Here is a 22,980-nt window from a genome sequence, read left to right on the forward strand (position 1 = left end):
GTATTGCACTTTGCTGGAAATAGAAAATGCAAGACTCAGCAAGGAGATGATGCTGTTAGAGGGGGAAGGGTGGAGGTTAGAAAGACGTGGATGTAGAACTTGTGATGGTTGTTGGATCATCGGGAGCACGACAAAGTCACCTGCTGTGTTGCCACATAGAAGAAGGGTAAAACAATCCTTCGCCACCTTGATCCAGAGCAGATCTTCCCTGCTTGGACAGGAAGGTACAAGATGACATCCTCTTCCAAAATAATCCCATCTCTTCGGCGTTAAAAACCTCTTCCGGCATAAATCCCTTCGCCTCGATAAGTTCCATGAGCCATCGTTGAACTGGAGCGTTTGGCCCTAGGTGCCTCGTGAAAACATTGCTCAATCCATAATGATTTCTGCCGTACACCAGTCCACTCAAAGGCATTGTTTCTGTTTGGTCCTCGATCCAAACATTAAGCACTTTTTCCATCCTTTCAGTGTGATGATCAGAGGATTGGAATGAGCCTTTTGCACTTTGCTAGCGGGAACACTTGCACGGATATTTGACTCCTGTTTACCCACAGTTCATTCATTGACCACGTAATGGCAGCCCACAGATACCGCACTTTCACTTCTTGCCAATGTATCTAACAACTCAACTTCTTCGCACAATGTCATAACCTTTCTCTGCCTTACGAAACAATTAATTTTGTCCATCGTTTTACGTTTGAGCGCCATTATTAACTGTTATTTGTCCACTAGATGTTGTAAGTCGAGTATTTCATGATCTCCAAATGTCATTTCCTGTTTGATGGCGATTAATTACAGTCTTAGATTTAACTTCGTTCCCGGATGCTGGTCTAATTACTACATTTAATGGTGCATGAGAAACAACAAATGGCTCGTAATGGGAGGTAATCGTACATGCGGACGCAGTTTGGGTTCCATTATTAACTGCCGTGTGTCTACTAGATCTTGTGGATCTAGTGTTATAGGATCTCCAGATGTCATTTCCTGTTCGATGACTATTCATTATTAAATTTAGCTTCATTCCCGTATGCTGGTCTGATTTCTACATTTAACGGTGCATGAGACACACCAAAAGGCTCGCAATGTAATCTTACACGCGGATGCAAACAGTGCCTCGTCTCAGCTCAAACACCACGACTGGCCGAAATTAAATACTGCAATCATGAAATCGGAACATAATAGGTTGCCCGTAATAACATAATAGGTTGAACATAATTGGTAGAAACCAGCAATATTGGAACCCGTGATATTGGAGGATTTACTGTATTCAAAAAATTATGGTCCTTTTTTTTGCCTGTCGTCTGCTTCACATACTTGCGCTCCCTCTTCTTTGCATCTTTTAGGCTGCTCGTCTGCAACCAGGTGTTGAAGTCAATGCTTGATCGCATTGATCGCGATGAGCGTCAGGCACAGAAGAAGCGGAAACGTGAAGAGAGTGTGGAGCAAAAGCGATGCAAAGTGGCATCAGGACGTCTTGCAGGTTTGCTCTTTAAACACAAAGAGCAGTTGAAGTCTGAGATCCTGAAAAAGAGAGCTCTACTTGAAAAGGATCTCCAGGCTGAGGTTCAGGTGATTTAGTGCCTTGACTTTATGACCTTTAAGGAATTTCAATTTTTTTTAGTGAAGTGTTTGGCCATTCATGCACCTCATCTTTTCCTTACAAATCATTGGGTTCCCTGCAGGAGGAACTCAAGCAGGATTTGAAACGTTTGAAGAAAGAAAGGGTAAGCATGGCTACCATGCCTGCCATCGGGCAGAAACGAAGACGTGAGCCTGAGGTCCGAGATCAAGGCAGCAGGACTAAGCACAAGAAGATGATCAACACGGCGACACGTGATAGCAAGCGTGACAACAAGCTATATTGCATTTGCAAAACAACTTATGATCCGTCCAGGTATGTCCCAACCATTAATTGTGCTTTGTAATAATTCTGCTTTATGGGACAGATTATGGTCAAGGTGAAATTCTGCCATTTGTTGAGGCAGAAGCAATGAGGAATTGTTGACAACTCAATGCTCTATACAGTTCCAAATAATCATTGAAAATGTCCCTTAATCAATGGAATTTGTCAATTCCACGATAAAGCTAAATGTTTCCAGGATTCCAAAATGACAAGTGTACAGGTACACTGGGACATGTAACATGTTAGCCGGATATTGTCTTTATGTAGAATATAATATGTCCAAATTGCATGACGACAATGTCAGGAAAAATATAACATTCGAGATTTAAGCGATTCCCGGAGCTTACGACTTGCTGGGCAAACAGGATTACACTTTTTACCTTTTTTGGATGGTTGCTTTTGCATTTTAAAATAAAGATTTTCTTGTAATTGTTAAAGTCTAATTAAAACATTGCATTTGCTGTCATTTATGCATCATCAGCATCTGAAAATTAAAAGGATCTAAAACAGTCATGCGAGTACAGATGCAAACGTTGGTGCCGAAGGTATTTCTGAAAGGTGAAGGCAACCTTTAATGCTCATACTTGTGCAATTTACAAACCATTATCAATAATATTGTCGGTTGTACAACACTAATAGCAGTTTCATTTACGATTTTGGAGTAAGTGAAAAGTATGATGGGATCATTTGTGAGATCCATGATTTAGGAGGTTAGATATACCGTGTGATGCGAGAACCCTGGATTTGCTTAACATTTATTGCCTTCGGATTTCCATTCCCCACCCCGTTCTCAATACTGTTTCCAATTTGTGATGTAACTTTGCGTTCCAATTGGTATATCTCCTTGCTGCAGGTTTTACATTGGCTGTGACCTTTGCACTAACTGGTTCCACGGGGACTGCGTGGGAGTAACCGATCGAGATGCGGAGGCGATGGACGAGTACGTGTGTGATGAGTGCCGTCATGCACAGGAAGGAAGCAGTGAGGAGCTCTACTGCATCTGTCAGACGCCTTATGACGAGTCCCAGTATGACCTGTTCCACAATTGCAGTGGTTTTATTAGTTTTTTTTTCATTTTCACATAATCACGAAATAACTTTACTTAAATAGACGGCACTATTTTTATGTTGTAACAGTTTTTCCCATTTCTTTGCTCCTCTCAAATGAAAAAGGTTCTACATCGGCTGCGATCACTGTCAGAATTGGTTTCATGGGCGTTGCGTGGGCGTGCTGCAGAGCGAAGCAGAGTTCATCGACGAGTACATCTGCCCAAACTGTCAGTCAGCTGCAGATGTCATGACAGCGCTGAGCCCTCTCTCCGAACGTGACTACGAAAACCTCCGTCGAATCCTTCGCTCTATGCAGGTGATTTTCGTGACTCCAAACTATTAGTCACTTAATAGTTAGTCGACCCTGTTGCTTAACTTGCTGGTTCTCGGCAGGCACATAAAACATCATCCATTGTCGGCTGCAGTGTTAATGTGGGGAACCCATGATTCCATCCTGATGATGACATTACTCGGTGATAGAGCCTTCGCTTTGTTATCGATCAGCCCTGGGTTTGAGTCCCATGTCATGTCATGACGTGTTTTTTTTCCACAGCCCCATGTGGAACTTTATTAAATTTTATGTATTTGCAGTAAGTGCTGATTTAACACATGGGGGTCATACTCACCATTTTATTTAAGAGATGGTGTTTGTGTGTGCATGTGTGCACACATGTGCATACCACGTCATTAACACGAGAGCCAACTTCAGTTTTCCATCCATCCATCCATCCATTGGGACCATACTCTGTGCAAAGCGTTGGTGCTGCCTTAGCAGTCTCCTTGGCCATTGGGCACAATCCTGGATGAGTCACCACTCTGACACAGGATACCAGCAAGCTGGTACTCATTTTGCCAACCTCTGAAGGATGACAGGCAGAGTCAACCCCACCTTGTATTATTTAAACAGCAGAGTGGGATCTGAACTCAGTATCCTCAGATCCCAAGCCCACCACCTTAACCATTAAGCCAACACCAGGCATTTTGAGTTATCATCATGTTAAAATCGTTCATGAACACTGCTATACGAATATATATATATATATATATATATATATATATATATATATATATATATATATATATATATATATATATATATATATTCGTAATTATTAATAAATATATAGATTTTGTACCTTTACGGATGGTGAACCAATGAGGTTCTTGGAGCTCATGCTTTCCCACTGACTGCCTTCGCTCCATCGATGCGGCGGAACATGAGAAGGGGCCTGGAGACAGGATGATATATTGTTACGAATCTGGAAGCTTACTGCACTCAACATTCAGAGTCCCTATATAACAGTTATATCGGTAAGTATGTGTTTATAGTTAGGGCTCCTGACCTATGTCTAATGGGTAATTAAATGTTCATGCGCTGCGGAGTTATTTTAATAATCAGGGTTTTCTTTTATTTTTACACCACCAACATCAACTACAACAACACCAGCATCACCCTCACCCTCACCTTCACCTCACTCTGACCGATGCCATTGCCTATGTGCGTGTCAGCACGTATGTGGGCAGAGCCCACACAGGATAATGTTCCTCTGCCTGTTTAGAGGGTGGTCCGCAGTGGCAGCCATCACGCCCCCCCCCCCGGTCCAATCAACGGCCATGGCGGCCGTTTTGGCCAATGACGGTGACGAGCGCACTTTGCACGCCAAGACCATCCAGTGAGGGAAAGCGGGGAGGAAGGAGGTGACCCCTCCCCCCCCCTGGACAAGGGGGAACAAGGTTGCGGTGCGATCGGACCTCGAGAGAGTTTTGGTTGTCGGGACGAGCGCGAGAGGAACGAAAGGAAGAGAGTTTTGGTTGTCAGGACGAGCGTGAAAGGAACAAGAAGAGAGTTTTGGTTGTCGGGACGAGTGCGAGAGGAACCAGAATTGGTGTCAAAGCCACCCAATGCTCGCCTGTTTATACATTTATCATTTTTAAAAGACTCGTCTAATAATTAATATTTTTTATAAAGCATTGCAGTGAAGTCTGATCCAAATAATTTTAAAGCAATATATGTATTTGTATATTGTAATCAGTAACAAGAGCGCAAGTGAGCACAATATACGCCCGAACAAGAAGGTATATACAGAATTGTGCTACTACATGGAAAACAGCATCCTGGTTGCCATGGCAACCACTTTAGATGACGAACATATGTCGCGACACACCGTCTCCACAGTCTGTACCGATTGTACCAAATATGAAACGTGAAAGTAGAAAACTTGGGGAGTTAGAGTGCGGTCAGGAACGGATGGAAAACAGCATCCTGGTTGCCATGGCAACCACTTTAGATGACGAACATATGTCGCGACACACCGTCTCCACAGTCTGTACCTATGTACAAAATATGAAACGTGAAAGTTGAAAACTTTGGGAGTTAGAGTGCGGACAGGAAAGGACGGACGGACAGACAGACAGACGGACGACCGGTATCACATAATACGCCCCGATGTGTGTGTGTGTGTGTGTGTGTGTGTGTGTGTGTGTGTGTGTGTGTGTGTGTGTGTGTGTGTGTGTGTGTGTGTGTGTGTGTGTGTGTGTGTGTGTGTGTGTGTGTGTATATATATATATATACCGGGCGTAGTGGCGTGCGCCTGTAATCCGGCGACTCGGAGGCTTGGGTTGGAGGATCGCTTGAGGCCGGGGGCTCTGCACTGGGCAGGGTGTAGAGCAGCCCGGAATCATGGCGAAACCCAAATCCTGATCCCTGTGTCGTAAGAGGCGACCAGGGTTGCGTCAGGAAGGGCATCCGGCGTAAAACCTGTGCCAAATCAATATGCGGATCATAACGGATGATCCGCTGTGGCGACCCCTAACGGGAGCAGCCGAAAGATGAACAACATATATATATATATATATATATATATATATATATATATATATATATATATATATATATATATATATATATATATATATGGCGTATAAAAAAATAGTGTGGTAGATAAAAACATTAGAAAGGGAAAAATAACTTGCACCAAAAACTTTAGCATTTTCACGCTGACGCCTTCGCTCACGCTCACGCCGGGGGTGTCGCTATAGCTCTCTGTTCTTCGAACAGGCGAGCTAACAAGAAGAGAGGTTTGGTCGTCGGGACGAGCGCTGAACGGAGCTCTCGACTTTGATCGCATCTCGCTGGCGCCTAGTTCTTCGGACCGCTTTTCGAGCGCGTGTTCTCGTCGAGGGTGGGCTCTGCTCATCCCGTCGCTGGCGCCTGGTTCTTCGGACTGCATCGCGACACTGGCCTGGTTCGCTCGTGTCAGCCAAACCGCACGAGGTGGACAGGTCCATGTCTTTCTGGGTATCTGTGTGTGTGTGTGTCTGTTGGTCGGCCAGTCTTTAAGTAGTAAATTGTTAAGTGCCTTCGCTGTACATTATTTGCTTTGCATCTCTTATTAGTCGCGATAACTCTGCCCTTATGTGCTTCCCTCCTTCCCCACCTCCTGTTAATAAATACCCTATTTGTTAAATGTATCAGCTCGTTTTTGTGTTTCTTTTATTGGTTTAACACGGTGTGTGTTGGGGAATTAGAAAGGCCGTTGTTGCCGTAGTGGTGTGCATTTTGGACCGACGGAAGCTCGGTGACCATCCCCTCGGGTCACGCACGGGTCGAGCGTGCATACGGCTCGTTCCGTACGAGTGCCGTCGAGGGTGTGAATACTCGGTAGCTCGCCACATGGTCTCTAGGTATTTTGAAGTTTGGCAAATAACCCTGTACCACGTGGTGGAATTATTGACGATTCACGGTCCGGTAAGGGACACGTAACCTCGGAGTTTTCCGAAAGGTGCGATCTAAATTCCGGGTGTTCGGCAGAGTCGACCCTACTGCTCCACCTAGCGGTCGTGCTCACAGCCGATACCCAGCCCGCAACAAATTGGTGTCAGGAGCGGGTTTCGAACCCCTCCGGCTCCGGAGAGAAATGTACGGGTCGGATCAGGGGTGTACGGAGCGAACCCCCCCCCCCCGCCCCCCATCATTCCCCCAAATTACGAGCATTTTTAATTTTATTTCCAACACACAACATGTGTAACCAAGACGGGCTGAAGCAGGTGGGTCGAAATGTAGCTTTAGACGAACCCATGGTCCAAGACCCCACCCCCATGCAAGAAGATGTACTCCCGCAATCAAACTCAGATTCCGTAAGGGGCGCAGGGGCGGTGTATGACACCCCCCGCCCCCTCCGTCAAAGCTCCCCGCCGATTTCTGCCGGTTCCGCACACCATCATGGCGGATCGGCTCCACCATTTTACATGAGACAGATGTTAGAGGCGTTGATGCGGAAGATGGATGACAAAATGGACGTGAATGCACGCAAGATGGATGCAAACACGCAGGATCTGCGAAACAAAATGGATGCGAGTGTGCGTGTTATGGATGCGAATATGCAGGCACTGAGGGGCGATATGCAAACGCAGCGAGGGGAAATGCAGACCATGGGGTTAAGCCTGCAGGCGAGCTTGGACGAGGTAAAAGGTAAAGTGCGGACCATGGAACAAAACATGGCGGAGGAGATCGGTACGGTTCGTGGGGAGATGACCGAGCTGCAAGGGAGTGTAAAAAGTGTATGGTCCACAATGGAGGCGGGAAAGGAGGATGTGACGGACAAAATAACTACGGTTGGACGGGAGGTTGACAAACTTGGACAGGGGGTGAAAGAAATTGAAAAAGGACAATGGCAATTAAATAAGGAGATGGAAAGAAACGTGATGGCTATAGAAGGACTGAGACAAGGCCAGCAGGAAACGAGGGGTGAATTAGAGGTGGTAAAAGAAGGGTGTAGGGCGAGACACGAAGAGATGACGGAAATAGTTGGAGAATTGGGACGAAGAGTAGAGACGGAGATGCGGGAACTGGGAGAACGTTTAGAAAAACACATGGACGAGACAAAATAAGGGTTTAAATTGTCGAAGGAGGAATTAGTTGAGACACAAGGGGAAATAGGGCAGGTAAGGGACGAACTGAATAAGGTAAAAGACGAGCAGGCACGGATGGAGGGGAAGGTAAGGGATATAAAAACGGAACTAGTGGAATGTATTGAGATCCGATGCAAGAGGCAGGATGGCCTCCTTAAGGAACAGAGGGAGAAAATACGCACCCTCGAAGCAGATCGCGACGAGTTGAGTCCGGTCGGGCCAAACGAGGTGGAGCGGATGAGTGCTGTGAACTGGTACACGCGGAGCTTGGGGGTATGGAAACCCTGGGATTGCTTGTGGTAGCGCGAATCCCCGATGCGATTGTCCCGGAGTGTGTGGTGGAATGCATGAGGGGTACCAGTGTGTCAAAATGTGTGGCAGAAGGTAGGTATAGTGTGAGTGTCATGGCATGCGTGAGTAACATGGCATGCATGGAAATGGACAGACCGATCCAGACGCTCAGACGGGGATAGCGAGCCGAATGGGCTGCTAGTAAGTATTTTGGTAACCGCGCCGGTCCCGCGAGACGCCGCGTACAAGGCCCGTTCGGCATGCATTTCGCGAACGGCCCTCGCGCGCGCGTCTTCGTGGAGGGATTTCGGCGTGGGAATGTCCCGCGTTTCGAAAAAGACCGTCGCGTGGACGGTTAAAATGGCAGCGGGTGTTGGGTGAATTTGGAACACGTGGGCGCATGTGCGGGGCTCCATGTGCTGCATGCCGTGTGTTCTGTTCGCGGAACGCGTGGAGCCGGTTTCCGGGACGATGCGCGCGTGCTGGCCTGCACGGGAAACCGTGCAGGTTCGGTGCGCGAGTGACGTCATCGGCGGGGATCTCGCGGCACGAATGCCGGGGAAACAGTGCACGTTGTCCCGCGTGGTAAATTCCCCGAGAGCGAGCGCTCGGTGCGATTGGCAGGGTGACGTCATGGCTGCATGGATCGGCCATCGGAAGGGACGAGCGAGTGAGCCATCGACCACCACCATGGCGGCGCAAAAGGAAAAAAAAGCCACGCTCCAAATACACAGCCCGGCAGAGATGTGGCAACCATCCTGTTTGGGCATAGGAGGAATCGTTTAGCGGGATGGGTTTAGCTTAGATAGACTGGCCTCATGGGGCCCGTGGACTAGTTGGAGGGAATGCTAGGTTAGATTTAGAAAATGTATTTTGGGAGACATGGACAGACATGGAATGTGTAGTGGGGACGTAGCTTAGCAGTGGAGTTAAAAGGAACGTGCACTAGTTTAAGGGATGACGAGGGAGCACGAGATAGTTAGGGGAACATAGGTAGGAGTGTGGAATGATTTGAAAGCAATAGAAACATGATGAATGAGAGTGGGTCAGCAGGCCCGAGTGAGTGAATGGAGCGAATATGGAATGCATGGTGCGAATGAATGAGTAGGGGGAGGAGTGATTCCCACTCAAGTGACCACGGGGTCAGTTTAATGTTAGTTAATGGGTTAGTCAAATTTACCAAAAGTAGGTCGTTTTGTTGTTGTGTAGAGAAGGCACGAAACCCATTTGGAGGGGTGCAGGAGTCCATGGACCGGCTGGGAGCGTGGCTGGTGAAAGGTGAGTATTGAGGAGAGGACACCCCGGGCACCGGACAGTCGGCCAGAGTAGGCCAAGGGTCCAAGTGACCGGGATAGTGTAGTGGCCAAGGGCGACCATCGGAAAGGGACCCGAAGCGCCAAAATGCCACGGGGGCATCGGAGGGGGGCAATGCCAGGGAGGGCAACCCCCCCCCCCCCGTTCATTGGGAGCAGGTAGGCGCGGAGACAGCCTCAGGGCCCGGGGATGCCGTAGTTAGAGTTTGGCAGAGGGGTAATCCCTGCCAAGTGAGCCACGCTGCCCTGCCATGAAATTGTGCAAGGGCACGGAAGCCCCCCCCCCCCACCCCGGTCCAATCAATGGCCTTGGCGCCAGTTTTGGCCAATGACAGGGCGACGATCGTAGTTTGCGTGCCAAAGCCGTCCAGTGAGGGAAAGCGGAGAGGGAGGAGGCGACCCCTCCCCCCCCCCCCCGGACAAGGGTGAATAAGGTTGCGGCGCGATCAGACCTTCAGAGAGTTTTGGTTGTTGGGACGAGCGCGAGAGGAACGAAAGAAAGAGAGTTTTGGTTGGCGGGACGAGCGCGAGAGGAACAAGAAGAGAGTTTTGGTTGTCGGGACGAGCACGAGAGGAACAAGAAGAGAGGTTTGGTTGTCAGGACGAGCGTGAGAGGAACAAGAGGAGAGTTTTGGTTGTCGGGACGAGCGCTGAACGGAGCTCTCGACTTTGATCACATCTCGCTGGCGCCTGGTTCTTCGGACTGCTTTTCGAGCACGTGTTCTGGGCTCTGCTCGTCCCGTCGCTGGCGTCTGGTTCTTCGGACCGCATTGCAACGCTGGACTGGTTCGCTCGTGTCAGCCAAACCACACGAGGTGGACATGTCCATGTCTTTCTGGGTATCTGTGTGTGTGTGTCTGTCGGTGGGCCCGTCTTTAAGTAGTAAATTGTTAAGTGCCTTCGCTGTACATTATTTGCCTTGCATCTCTTATTAGTCGCGATAACTCTGCCCTTACGTGCTTCCCTCCTTCCCCACCTACTGTTAATACATACCCTATTTGTTAAATGTATCAGCTCGTTTTTGTGTTTCTTTTGTTGGTTTAACACGGTGTGTGTTGGGGAATTAGAAAGGCCGTTGTTGCCGTAGTGGTGTGCATTTGGAACCGACGGAAGCTCGGTGACCATCCGCTCAGGTCACGCACGTGTCGAGCGCGCATACAGCTCGTCCCGTACGAGTGCCGTCGAGGGTGTGAATACTCGGTAGCTCGCCACATGGTCTCTAGGTATTTTGAAGTTTGGCAAATAACCCTGTACTACGTGGTGGAATTATTGACGATTCACGGTCCGGTAAGGGACCCGTACCCTCGGAGTTTTCCGAAAGGTACGATCTAAATTCCGGGTGTTCGGCAGAGTCGACCCTACTGCTCCACCTTGCGGTCGTGCTCGCAGCCGATACCCGGCCCGCAACAATATGATACCTCCTCCTGGAGTCCCTAAGATGGTCCCTGGTCCAGACACCGTAACCCGAGCCCGCCCCCCAATGGGGCAAAACGGACCACTTTGTGTGACACATTCATGGGGCGCAGGTGAAGTGAAAATCCAACTGAAAAACAGCCAGGGACCCCTCCCCGGAAAAATAGCCCATGGTCTTCCTTGGAAAGGAATTTATGGGACTGCATCCTGTTCCAAAAGAGCCCCACATTAAAAACTAGCTGTGGAGGGTAAAATGACACAACAGCTTTAAACTTCGACGGTTTTCATCACATAAACTGCTCTTTCACTTCATCATGAAAACTCAGTGCCATATCCCTCTCCTTCCTGCTCTTTCACTTCATCATATAAACTCAGCGCCTTATCCTTTGCCTTCCTGCTCTTTTATTTCATCGTATAAACTCAGCACCTTATCCCTCTCCTTCCTGCTCTTTTACTTCATCATCCATACTCAGTGCATTATCCTTCACCGTCCTGCTCTTTTACTTCATCATATAAACTCAGTGCCTTCTCCTTTGCCTTCCTGGTCTTTTACTTTTAATCATATATACTCAGCGCCTTAGACGTAATTACTACCTGGCTTAAAGGTATCGCATACTGAGTCATATCCTCAATCCTGGAGGATAAAAGTCTCTCCATTAAACTGCTCAAACATCTCATTGATTTTGCAGAGACTATGGAGGTCGTGGACTGATTAGATGCTTTAATTTTTTTTCTTTACTCTTTACAGTTGTCCTTACAGACTGCTCCCATAGACCAAATTCACTCCCAACAGCAGTGGCACCAACAGCCAACTCCATCCGCCTTCCCACTTTAAATTTCAGCTCAATGCTTTTGGCACATTTACCAAAATGGCAGCGCACAGAGCAGGAAGACAACAACTTGCACACTGATTGGTTGAGAGGAAACACACTCAGATACATGCTCTTTTTCGGTCGAGGCGATGCGTTTAAACCTGCAACTTTTGACTCGCTTGATGAATTTAAATAATTTCTTTTCTTTTTTTTGGTAATTCAAAAATATATATATTTAGGTTGTGCTAAAGTGAATCCGCACAAAGCGGGGTTGCTCAGATATACAGTATATCCACTCTATGCTGATGACAACTGGGTAGCCAGAAATGTTAAAATCACTCTTTGGATTATGATGAAGTCTATTGACAATGATTAATGCTTCTGGGAATTGAAGACCCATGCCCACCTCACACTCATGATGAAAAAAAAATCAAATCAACTCCCTATTCCTATCCAGGGATTTCTACAATATGAAGCTCCATAACCTTTGAACCATGTATAAATAATTCTTGGTTGAACCGCCTCGAAAATGGGCTGGCAGAATGGCCTCGCGGTATACACATGGATGGTTGTGTGAAGTACACGCACTTCTAAGCTGTCCAGCTGCGGTTTGAATCTGCCCCAGCTATAAACTGTCATCCCAGTGTTTCACAGGCAGGGTCATCAATGTGTGTGCTGTTTCTTGGATGGATGTGAAACTGGCGTCCCACCGCCATTGGTGGGTGAGTGTCAAAGATCCCACAATGTCTTTCCCAAAGAGTGGGCGAGTTATCGCTGGCACCATGGCTAAATTCATAATTCTTGCCCTAACTACTTGGTCGAACCTAACTACTAACTACTTAGGGGGCACAAGTTTGGAGTCGGTCATGATCGTCCGAGTGCTCCCCCCTCTCTCGATGATGCCCCTCTCTCGATGATGCTCCTCTCTCGATGATGCTCCTCTCTCGATGATGCCACTCTCTCGATGATGCCCCTCTCTCGATGATGCCCCTCTCTCGATGATGCCCCTCTCTCGATGATGCCCCTCTTTCAATCCCTCGATGATGCCCTTCTGAAACTCTCGATGATGTCCCTCTCAATCTCTTGATGATGTCCCTCTAAAAACTCCTCCCTCTCTCTCCCTCGGCGCCATCATGTATACTGGATGTCCGTGTGGTCAGGGCTTTTCGGTTAACCGACCATTTTCTAGTTTTTTCGATGGAACTATTTGCAATCGTCCTTGCTATGGAATGGATATAATCGAGTTCAATCCTCTTGGTGCAGTTATCCTCTCGGACTCACTTTCGGCATTAAAGGCGCTGGAATCCTTACAGGGTGGCTGTAGGGCTTTGGCTGTTGGCGAGTTTGATCAGATTCTGGTGCGTGGCGTGGATAGAGCCTCCTTGGCTCTGACCCTCAACAAAAAAACAAAAAAACCTACTTAGGGGGATGGAGACTTCCGGTTCCGGGTTTGGAACGTCAACGGGTCTCCTTCGCGGCTCTCTGCTGACGATCTCAAAGTTAAGTTTCCGGTCGTTATCTGTCCCGTTTTAACTGTTTATTCTCTCACTTACATGTTACTGTGTGTTCCGAGTTCGGTTTTGTTTCAAAAATCGTGCTATTTTGTGAGATTTTGTTGACTTTGTCATTCCGGACGCTTGAGGCCTACCCCTGAGGCTTGAGGCCGAACGGTACGATCGTGTTTTGGTTTTTCTCCCCATTACCTTCATTTCTATCTTCCTCACTTTCTTAATGTCCCCCATCCCTCCCAATTAATCACTCTATTTCTTATCTTAAATCAAAAACAAAAACAAACAAAAAAAAAAAACGCAATCTTTCTCCTTCCTCACTCACGACTATCGATTCTTCTTCTTCTTCTTCTCCTCTTCTTCTTCTTCTTCTTCTTCTTCTTCTTCTTCTTCTTCTTCTTCTTCTTCTTCTTCTTCTTCTTCTTCTCCTCTTCTTCTTCCTCGATTTTTTTTTTTTCTACAACACGAACATGACCTAATCTGTTGAAAACTCTCTCAAACATTAATAATAACAATAAGAAGAAGAAGAAGAAGAAGAAAAACGATCTCTTATAATGCTTCATCTTCCTCTTTCACACATGTGGTACTCTTTACTGTATCATAATGCACTACTCTTCTACTATTTAAACAGACTGCTCTCAATTCGACCTTTCCTTCATACCTTGCCGAAAAAATCCAACTGTTACAGCGTTTCTTCTCTCCATTCTCTGGATTCGCTTTTATTGCATCCATCAAGAATTGTGTTAAATCGCATCTCTGACCTAAAACTTTAAAAAACCCCAGTTTGCTATGAATGTTCGCTTTCCGTCAACCAATTTTTTTTCCAACTTCAGTGCCAACTCACCCCTCTCACCCCTCACTCTCAAAGCAACCATCACACTCTTCTCCCTCCAAGCCTCCTTCTCACCTCTCTCAAAAACTCCCCCCTCAACTTTCTCCCTCCATTCATCCCCCTCACTCATCCTTCTCAAAGTTGCCCCCCCTCTCATCCACAAAGCTGCCTCCTTCCACTGCCCTCTCACCTCCTTCTCTTCACTCCACCTTCTCAAATCCTCAACTGCCTTCTTCCCCCTCTCTTGTCCCCCATCTCCCCCAGTACCACAGAGCCTTTTCTCCTCCTCATCCGCCCCCTCCACTAGCCATTCTGCAATCCCCCACACTCTTTCAACAACCCTCCTTACTACCCCCCCCGTCCCTTGTCCTATCCGCCCCCCCACCCCCTGCACCCAAAGCCTCCTCCCCTCCCTCTTCATTAAAATTGTGGACCTCAAATATCCGGGGCCTTCGCTCAAACCTTTCAAATCTTTCCATACAGGTTGCCACTGACAAACCAGACATAATCTGCCGAACAGAAACTTATCTCCCCCAAGACGTGTCTGACTCCCAAGTATCTCTCCCTGGTTACTCCCTCCTCCGGTATGACAGACCTGAGCCTCATCCTGGTGGAGGTGTTGCTCTCTTCATCAAAGACTCTATTCCTCACTCTCCATGCACTGCCCCCACTCCCCCACACCCCCAGGAATACCTCTGGCTACTGCTTCCCTCCACTCCAACCTCATGTTTATATGTGTACTGTACCGTCCACCTAATAGTGATGACTCCATCTACACCTCACTATTCGAAAACATGGACCAACTTCTATCTTCTCATCCAAACTCTCTCTTCCTCGTATGTGGTGACTTCAATTGTCATCATGCCAGTTGGCTAGGTGTGGGTACCTCTCTCACCTGTCATGGCACCTCAGCAAAAGCTTTATGCGACTCATTGGGACTGACTTAATCGGTCAACTTCCCTACCCAGATCTCAACCAATGGTACTCCATCTCTTCTGGATCTGATTTTGACAAACTTCCCTGACAATATCTGCTGCTCTTCCTCTGCTCAAATTGGTTCTTCTGACCACATCCTTGTCAAAGTGGACATCTCTCTGGCTGTTATCAGAGAACCACCTCACTGCCGTCGAGTCTGGCATTTTACTCAAGCCGACTGGCAGGGGCTCCAAGCAGCCCTCAAACTTATAGACTGATCTCCTATCGCTACTTTCTCCAACATCAACTCATCCTGGTATGGGAATTCTTTCAAAGAAACTTGCTCTCCCTCATGCACAGATTTATCCCCTCTCGTCTTCAGTTGTCCAACCCTTCCTCCCGCCCTTGGTTCACTGAAGCTTGTGGTGAGGCAGTTGTCCTGAAACAACTTGCCTTTGCCTCATGGAAAGCAAACCCAACTGAGGGGAATCTCAAGTTCCTTCCATAAAGCTCGGAACAAGTGTGTATCTACCCTCAGGAGAGCCCAAAAACAACATCTTTCTCATCTCAAGTCTGAACATCTCAAACCTCTCTCCCTCCTCAAAATCCTGGTGGCATCTAATCAAATCTGTTTCTGGTGTATGTTCCCCCTCCATCCCCTCCCTTACCTCAAAAGGCTGCACTGCTGATACCGCACGTGAAAAAGCTGAATGCCTAAACTCGGTGTTTGCAGCTAAATCTTGCGTCCAAAACCCATCACTTTCTCTACCCACCTTACCCAGTTGCACCCAACTGTCCTTGGACTCTGTGTCCTTTTCTCCTGACAAGATGGAGAGCTTGCTGTCAAACCTCGACTCAGATTCTGCAACCGGTCCAGACAGCATCAGCCCACGTGTCCTCAAAACCTGCTCTTCTGCTCTTTCTCACCCTCTCTCTGTTCTTAGTCCGGGAGCCAACCTGTGTACGAGGCTGTTTTAGGGTTGGACCTTACAGCCTCTGCTATAAAATTTTACACCCCCAGGATGTTTAGATATATGTTTGCAGTTCATGAAAACCAATGTTGGCAATTCATAAGCTCTTGCGAAAAATTTTGGCGGACGTTTTTGTTTGAGGAAGATTTGAAAAATTTGATAAAACAGTAATTGTCAATAAAATTTCTAAAAAAATTAAAAAATCACATTCATTAAAAATAAATGTGAACTAAATGTAAGAATTCAATCAGTGCATTGTAAAATGACAAAAAAAATTGCCTTTGTGGAAGTAAACCTCGTAAAAGTACATAATTTTGTGAAAAATGCCTTAAAAATAACGTTTTTTGAAGATGGCCTTTAGAACTTTTCTTATCATAGGCAGATGCTGCATTAGAATACTAATTTCTCTTAATGTGATATGAACATGGTATCCATGGCTAATTAAAACAGCAAATTTGAGTGAGTTCTATCAATTTTTAAAGAGAAAATTAACATTTTTGTCAACCAAAGTTACCCCTACCCCCAAAATCCTCTTACTCTATTGAACACAGTTCGGTTAAGGTTTGCTGGATCCAGGTTGGGTACTTCACAGTTCACTCTTCCAAAGGAAAATTCAATGGTGTTTGGAGTGACATGGCCCTGGAGCAGACATATAACAATGAAGGGAAGACATCTCTGTTCAAAGGCATATCTCAGGCACCAGCTGCTCGAGATAAATATGTGAAGACAGCACCATTTCTCACAGCTGTATCAGAGAACATAAAGTCTATGGCTAATCTAGGCCAACAGGAATCTACTCATCATGGAGAAACACATAAGCAGGCAACAGAAGAACATATGCATGTTGAGGAGATCAAGAAAGTGATATTCCAGCAGATGATAAACCCATTCCAGTGTAACAACCAAGTGGATCTGCTCAATAGAGCAACTGGTGAGAAGGATGCTTCAAAAGACTTGGTCCATGCTCAAGCTAAGGGCATGGAAGCCATTATGAAAGCAGAAGAGGTGGTCTCTATTAAGATTGAACCACTGAAGCTGGTAACTTTCTCCTCACAGAAGAAATCAAACCCATCAAGGCAACAGAGTTTAATCAGGATCTATCAAGATGAGACTGCAGCTACACGTGTGCTGTGTTTCTATCGAGATGCCGACCCAGTCACAAGACAGATTGCATTTTCCCATGAGTGGACAGACTACCCATCATCCCTGTTTGAGGTTGATCCACGCTTAGCACAGGGGTTTGTAATGCGCAAAGGCAACAAGTCTGATTTCGTGGCAGTGCTAATTGCTGAAGCTGAGCAGGATGTTGTTTTACAGCTGCCATCATTACCACAGAGTGACCTATACACAGTTTATCTGGTAGACACAATGGCATTTGTAAATAAATACCAAAAAATGGGTGTGAAAACATTTGGTGAACTTCCCCAGCTGTATCTTCGCAAGCTCCTGCAGTTGAAACCTGAAATGTGCAACTGTGTCAACATCATTGGTGATCAGTATGATTTTGATGATAGCCATACTTTGAAGGGTGATGAGCAGCAGAGGAGAAACCTGACAGACCAGGCAAGACAATTCTCACCATCCAAGAGTCTAGAAATTCCGGACTGGAATTTACTCATGAAGAATCCAAGAAATAAAGGAAATCTTCAGAACTTCATTGGCACTTCCCTTTGTGAGAGTCCTGAAGCTATTCCGGATGGAGTGACCATCATTCTTGGTGGTATGATGGAAAACAAAGGTCACACTCTTTCCATCACATCAGCATCAAGTTCAGTTCTGGACTTACCTTGTGAAGAACATGAAGAGGCAGACACAAGGATTATTGCTCATCTTGCATATTGTGTGGAATATCTTGATCACCATCGAGCTGTTGTGCATGCAACAGATACAGACATAATTATGCTGTGTATATATCACTTCTGCTGCTTGAACACATTGCAAGAACTCTGGATACAACGGCAGAATCAATACCTACCTATTCATGAGCTGGTAGAAGTGTTGAGCAAGAAGTACCAGAAAATCCTCTTGATGTCGCAGCTACACTTCTGTGCACATATGTGTTGTGTGGATGTGACACAGTGAGCTACCCATTCAGAAGGGGAAAAGAAGAGGTCAGGTCAGGTATGGGAGCATGTGCCAGAACAGTGCGTCGCTGCGTCCACTTTCCGCCGGTACTCCAGGGGCCTCCATCTGGCCATCCCCCAGGCAGATGCCAGGCCCATCCCCATCTCCTTGAGATGATGGTCAACCTGCTGCAACCATGAGGCACGTGGTCGGCCCACTGGCCTCCTCCACTCATGAGACTCCCTCGCTGAGAGAATCTGGTGAGCAGGATCAGCATCAGGCAAACGAGCCACATGTCCATACAGCCGCAGCTGACGCTCACGGACTATGCAGGTAACAAATCTCATCCGAGTCTCTCTCAGCAACCGCTCGTTGGACACAAAATCCGACCAGCGATAGCCAAGGATTCTTCGAAGAGACCTGGTACCAAAGGAATTAAGTCTCTGTCTCAGATCCTTGGTCAAAGTCCAAGTCTCGCACCCATAGAGCAAGACTGGAAGTACCAAGGACCTGAAGACTCGGACTTTCGTCCTCCCGCACAGGTACCGGCAGCGCCACACCCCATGATCCAGTGAATCCATGACTCCCCAGGCCCGACCCAGACGTCTATTGACCTCCGGCTCACAACCTGCGGAGACATGAATATCACTGCCAAGGTAAGTGAATCTATCCACGACCTCAACATCCTCACCACAAACAGACACAGACAGGACAGCAGCATCCAAGATGTCACCGAAAGCCTGGATCTTAGTTTTGACCCAAGAAATCCGTAATCCCAACGGCTCCGACTCCTCATTCAGCACCTCGAGGGCCCCCAAGAGGATGTCTAAAGTCTCCGCAAAGATGACTGCATCATCTGCAAAATCAAGGTCCGAGATCTTGACATTGCCAAACGATGCACCGCAACTTGATCTCTCCGACATCCTCCCTAAAATCCAGTCCATACAAGTGCTGAAAAGTGTGGGGGCAAGTACACATCCCTGACGAACTCCAGTAACAACTGGAAATAAGTCAGAGATGGTACCACCACACTTCACAGCACTCTCAGTACCAGAGTAGAGTTCAGACATCAGATCGATCAGTTTCGGTGGCACCCCACGAAGACCAAGAATCCTCCAGAGGACATCCCGATTCACTGAATCGAACGCTTTACAGAGATCAACATAGGCTGCAAGCAGCCCCTGCCGAAACTCTCGTCTGCGTTCGGTGAGGACACGAAGGGCAAGGATACGGTCAATCGTTGACCTCTTTGGTGTAAAGCCTGAGTGCTCTGGACGCTGGTGCTCAAGCAGATGGTGGCGAACCCTATCAAGAATTATCCGAGCAAAGACCTTGCCCGGCACTGAGAGCAGCGTCACCCCTCGGTAGTTGTTGCAGTCTTGGCGATCACCCTTCCCTTTCCAGAGAGGGACAACAAGGCCCCTCTTCCAGTCAGTTGGGATGATGCCTGTGTTCCTGTGAAAAGAAGAGCGGCACAGGTTTCTCTGGGACTGATAGGAAACCTTCCCCACCTTGTTGATTTTGGAAGAGATAGTGAAATGGCAGCAACAGAATGTGTCATTGATGAGGCCAGAGTATACTGGACTGCTCTGCATGGCCAAAAAGGGTTCAGCTGTTTGGATACCCTCAGGCAGCATATGTTTGTCTCTTCAAAATTAGACCTTAGGTCACTGCCAGCAACAGAAGATGCGTTTTACTTCCTTGTTTTAAGAGCATTATATCAATTGCTTCTGTATAGACGTGCACATCTCAGTGACCGAGCACTTCCCCCAGCCACAACATTTGGCAGAACCCTTATCAATGGAAAACTGGTCCCAATTCTCATGTCTAAGCCAGCCAAGCCAAACATAGACAAAACGGTGTCTTGCATGTGCAAATTATCCAAATGTCTGAAACGATGTTCATGCAAAAAGGCTGCTGTGCCTTGCTGAGTGACATGCATATGCCTTCGTCAGAGAGGTTCATGTGGTGGAGTTGTTTCAGAGAGTGACTCTTCCTCTGAAGAGGATGTTTCATGTCACAATATTGTGTTAATCCATTTCTAATTTTATCTTCCTTAAAACCATGGCATGTAAAAGTATGTTCTTGTTCCTGACCCCATTGATAGTCAAGCATTTCTGAGTTGCATAAATCTTTTGTTGTTTGACATATAACCTTGTCAATTGTAGGTAGGTTAAATCTACACCAATTGTGATATAGGAAATGAACTCCTCTTTAATAAGAGGGGTCATTTGTGTATATAGGTTTAGTGGTTATGATTTTAGGACAATATGAATTACCCCTACCCCCATCCTACATCTTCGCTTTTGCCAACATTGTGTTATCAGAGGGGGCTCGCAAAAGTGTTGACTGTGTTGTTGCGCAAGAGTTTCACCATTGCCAACATTGGTTTTCATATACTCAAAGGGTGTCTCTTTATGAAAATCAACACAAAAATTTTATAGCAGACCGGGCAATTTTTTTTTAATTTTGATCGGTTGGCTCCCGGACTATCTATTCACCCTCTCATTTGCGCCAGGTCATCTGCCATCTGCTGGGAAATCAGCAAACATCACTGCCCTGCACAAAATAGGTGCAAAAACAGATCCCTGCAACGACAAACCAATCAGCCTTCTCCCAATCATCAGCAAGGTTATGGAATCCATCATCGCTTCAGACATCAAATCCTTCCTCTTCTCCAATGGCTTGATTTCTGATCATCAATTTGGTTTCAGACCAGGTCACTCTAGCCTGGATATGCTGCTTCTGCTCTCCCAGCAATGGATGGAAGTCCTCAATGCCAGACAGGAAATCCGAGCCGTATCCCTGGACATATCACGTGCTTTTGACACAGTCTGGCACCCTGCCCTACTCACCAAACTCTCTTCATATGGTATCCAAGGCCATCTCCACTCATGGCTCGCAGACTTCCTCTCCTGTCGCAGTCACCATGTGGCCCCAAATGGAGTTCTTTCATCCCCTCTTCCTGTCCAGGCTGGAGTTCTTCAAGGGCCCTGTTCTTTTTCTGGTTTTCATCAATGATCTCTCCGACTCTCTGGAAAATCCTCCATATCTGTTTGCTGCTGACTCCACCCTCTGCCGTACCATCGGTCATCCCTCAGACCGGCAAGCAGCAGTTTCTTCGCTCACTGCAGATCTGGATAAAATCACAAACTGGTCCAACACGTGGAACATGTCTTTCAATCCGGACAAATCTCACACTCTCACTATGTCTCTTTGAAAGGACCGTTTAGAAACCCCCCCCCATCCACTTTCTCAACAATCCTCTGGAAGAAGTCCTTTCTTTCAAGCTTCTGGGTCTCACGATCTGCCTTGACCTTTCCTGGGAAAGCCACATTTCAAACCTCGCCTCCAAAGCCAGTCGCCGACTGGGAATCCTCCGTCGTGCAAAGTCCTTCCTCGGCCCACCTGAGCTCCTGACCACTTACAAAGCTTTTGTCCACAGCCTGATGGAGTACTCCTCTCCCCTCTGGGCTGGTGCTCCTGCCTCCCACCTTTCTCGGCTTCACGCTGTAGAAACCAAGGCATTTCGGATCATTGGCATCTCCCGCAATAAGGCTGAGTCTTTGGGCCTCTCACTCATTCACCGCAGGTTGGTCGGTGGTCTTTCTGTCTTCCACTGTCTCCTCTCCAGCCTCGCCCCCCCCAGCTCTCTCTGCGATTTGTCCCCACCACAATTCCGCAGGGCACTCAAGGTCCGCCAACAACCCCCTTCTGGTAAAACTACCAAAATCACGAATCACTGCTCACCTTCACTCTTTCATTCCTCTTTTTTCCCGCCTTTGGAATAAACTCGCTCACTCTATTCATTCCCATTCTTCCCTCCAGGCCTTCAAAACAGCTGTTCACCACCACTTCTTATCACCCCCCATCCAAATCCTCGATCTTTTCTACCCCCGATAATCCACCCAAGCCCACCTCCTTCAAATTCCCTGCTTCCTTCCTGAAAGTCCCTGTAATGTCCATCTTCTATTCCCCATGTTTCCCGTCCCATCCCTCTCACTTCCACAGATCTCCTAATGTCTCTGTTTCCCCACTGTTTTGTCCTTCCCACTCCCTCCTCTGTTGTCTCATGTCCGCCATGATGTGTGTTGTGTGTTAGCTCTCAGACGAGCCTCGACAAGGTATACAAAAAAACAAAAAACAAAAACAAACCTATCCGCTCTTTTTTCCATTCTCTCTTCCCCCATCCACACCAAGTGTCCAGCCCCTCTCACCCAGCATTTCACTAATCTCCCCGTAAAGCTCATCTGCACACCATTCTCCTCCCTCAGTATTATTCTCTTTATATCCACCCTCTTTACTCCTGAAATCCTCCTGACCCAGTTGTTCACGCAAACCTGCAGTCTCTGTTGTTGTCTCTGTCAGTGCCACCATCTCCAGACCGTAAAGGTAAGCCAGTGTTACACATGACAGAACCTTCCCTTTCAATTTCCTTGACATTTTTCCGTCTGCCATTACTCCCTCCACCCTCCTCCATGCATTCGCACCTACCTGAATCCTCCTCCACACCTCTGCCATGGACTTACCATTCCTGGTCACTGTTTCCCCCAGATACTCAAACCCATTTCCTTGTCTGATCTCCTTCCCCTCTAACCGGATATTAATTTCTTTTCTCTGCTGCCCGACCCACATCACCTCAGGCTTCTCCATAATCATCTTCAGCCCATGCCTCCCAAATGCCTCCTTCTACTCCACCAATAATTTCTGGATCTCTCACCCACTCTCCACCACAATACCGCATCCTCCCCATACTGTCCCTCAAGCTCACCTTCCTGCTTACCAGCTCCATCACCATGATAAACGATAAACATGAGTGGGTTGAGAGCACTTCCCTGCCTTAAACCAATGTTCACGCTGGACTACTCAGATATTCCAGGACCAACCAAAACTCTTCCCTTCGTTCCCTTGTACATCCCTTCCACCAACCTAACTTCTGCTTCTGGCATTCCCATCCATCTCAGTGTCGCCATCACTATCTTTCTCGGAACTGTGTTG

At 47.2% G+C, this 22,980-nt stretch overlaps 1 protein-coding gene across 6 annotated transcripts in view; it reads left to right on the plus strand.

Annotated features, from left to right (window-relative positions):
- The window catches only part of BPTF (bromodomain PHD finger transcription factor), a 232,626-nt gene that overhangs the window by 175,343 nt on the left and 34,303 nt on the right, over nt 1-22,980 (plus strand). For all 6 annotated transcript variants that reach the window (XM_085892602.1, XM_085892604.1, XM_085892601.1 and 3 more), the window contains 4 exons: nt 1,344-1,569; nt 1,683-1,894; nt 2,757-2,930; nt 3,076-3,268. In XM_085892602.1, coding sequence (XP_085748728.1) covers nt 1,344-1,569; nt 1,683-1,894; nt 2,757-2,930; nt 3,076-3,268 — 805 coding nt within the window. The remainder of the gene's footprint in view (nt 1-1,343; nt 1,570-1,682; nt 1,895-2,756; nt 2,931-3,075; nt 3,269-22,980) is intronic.

Source organism: Eptatretus burgeri, chromosome 8 (genome assembly GCF_056783735.1).
Source record: "Eptatretus burgeri isolate ZD-2024b chromosome 8, Ebu_testis_v1, whole genome shotgun sequence".
Taxonomy (NCBI): domain Eukaryota; kingdom Metazoa; phylum Chordata; class Myxini; order Myxiniformes; family Myxinidae; genus Eptatretus; species Eptatretus burgeri.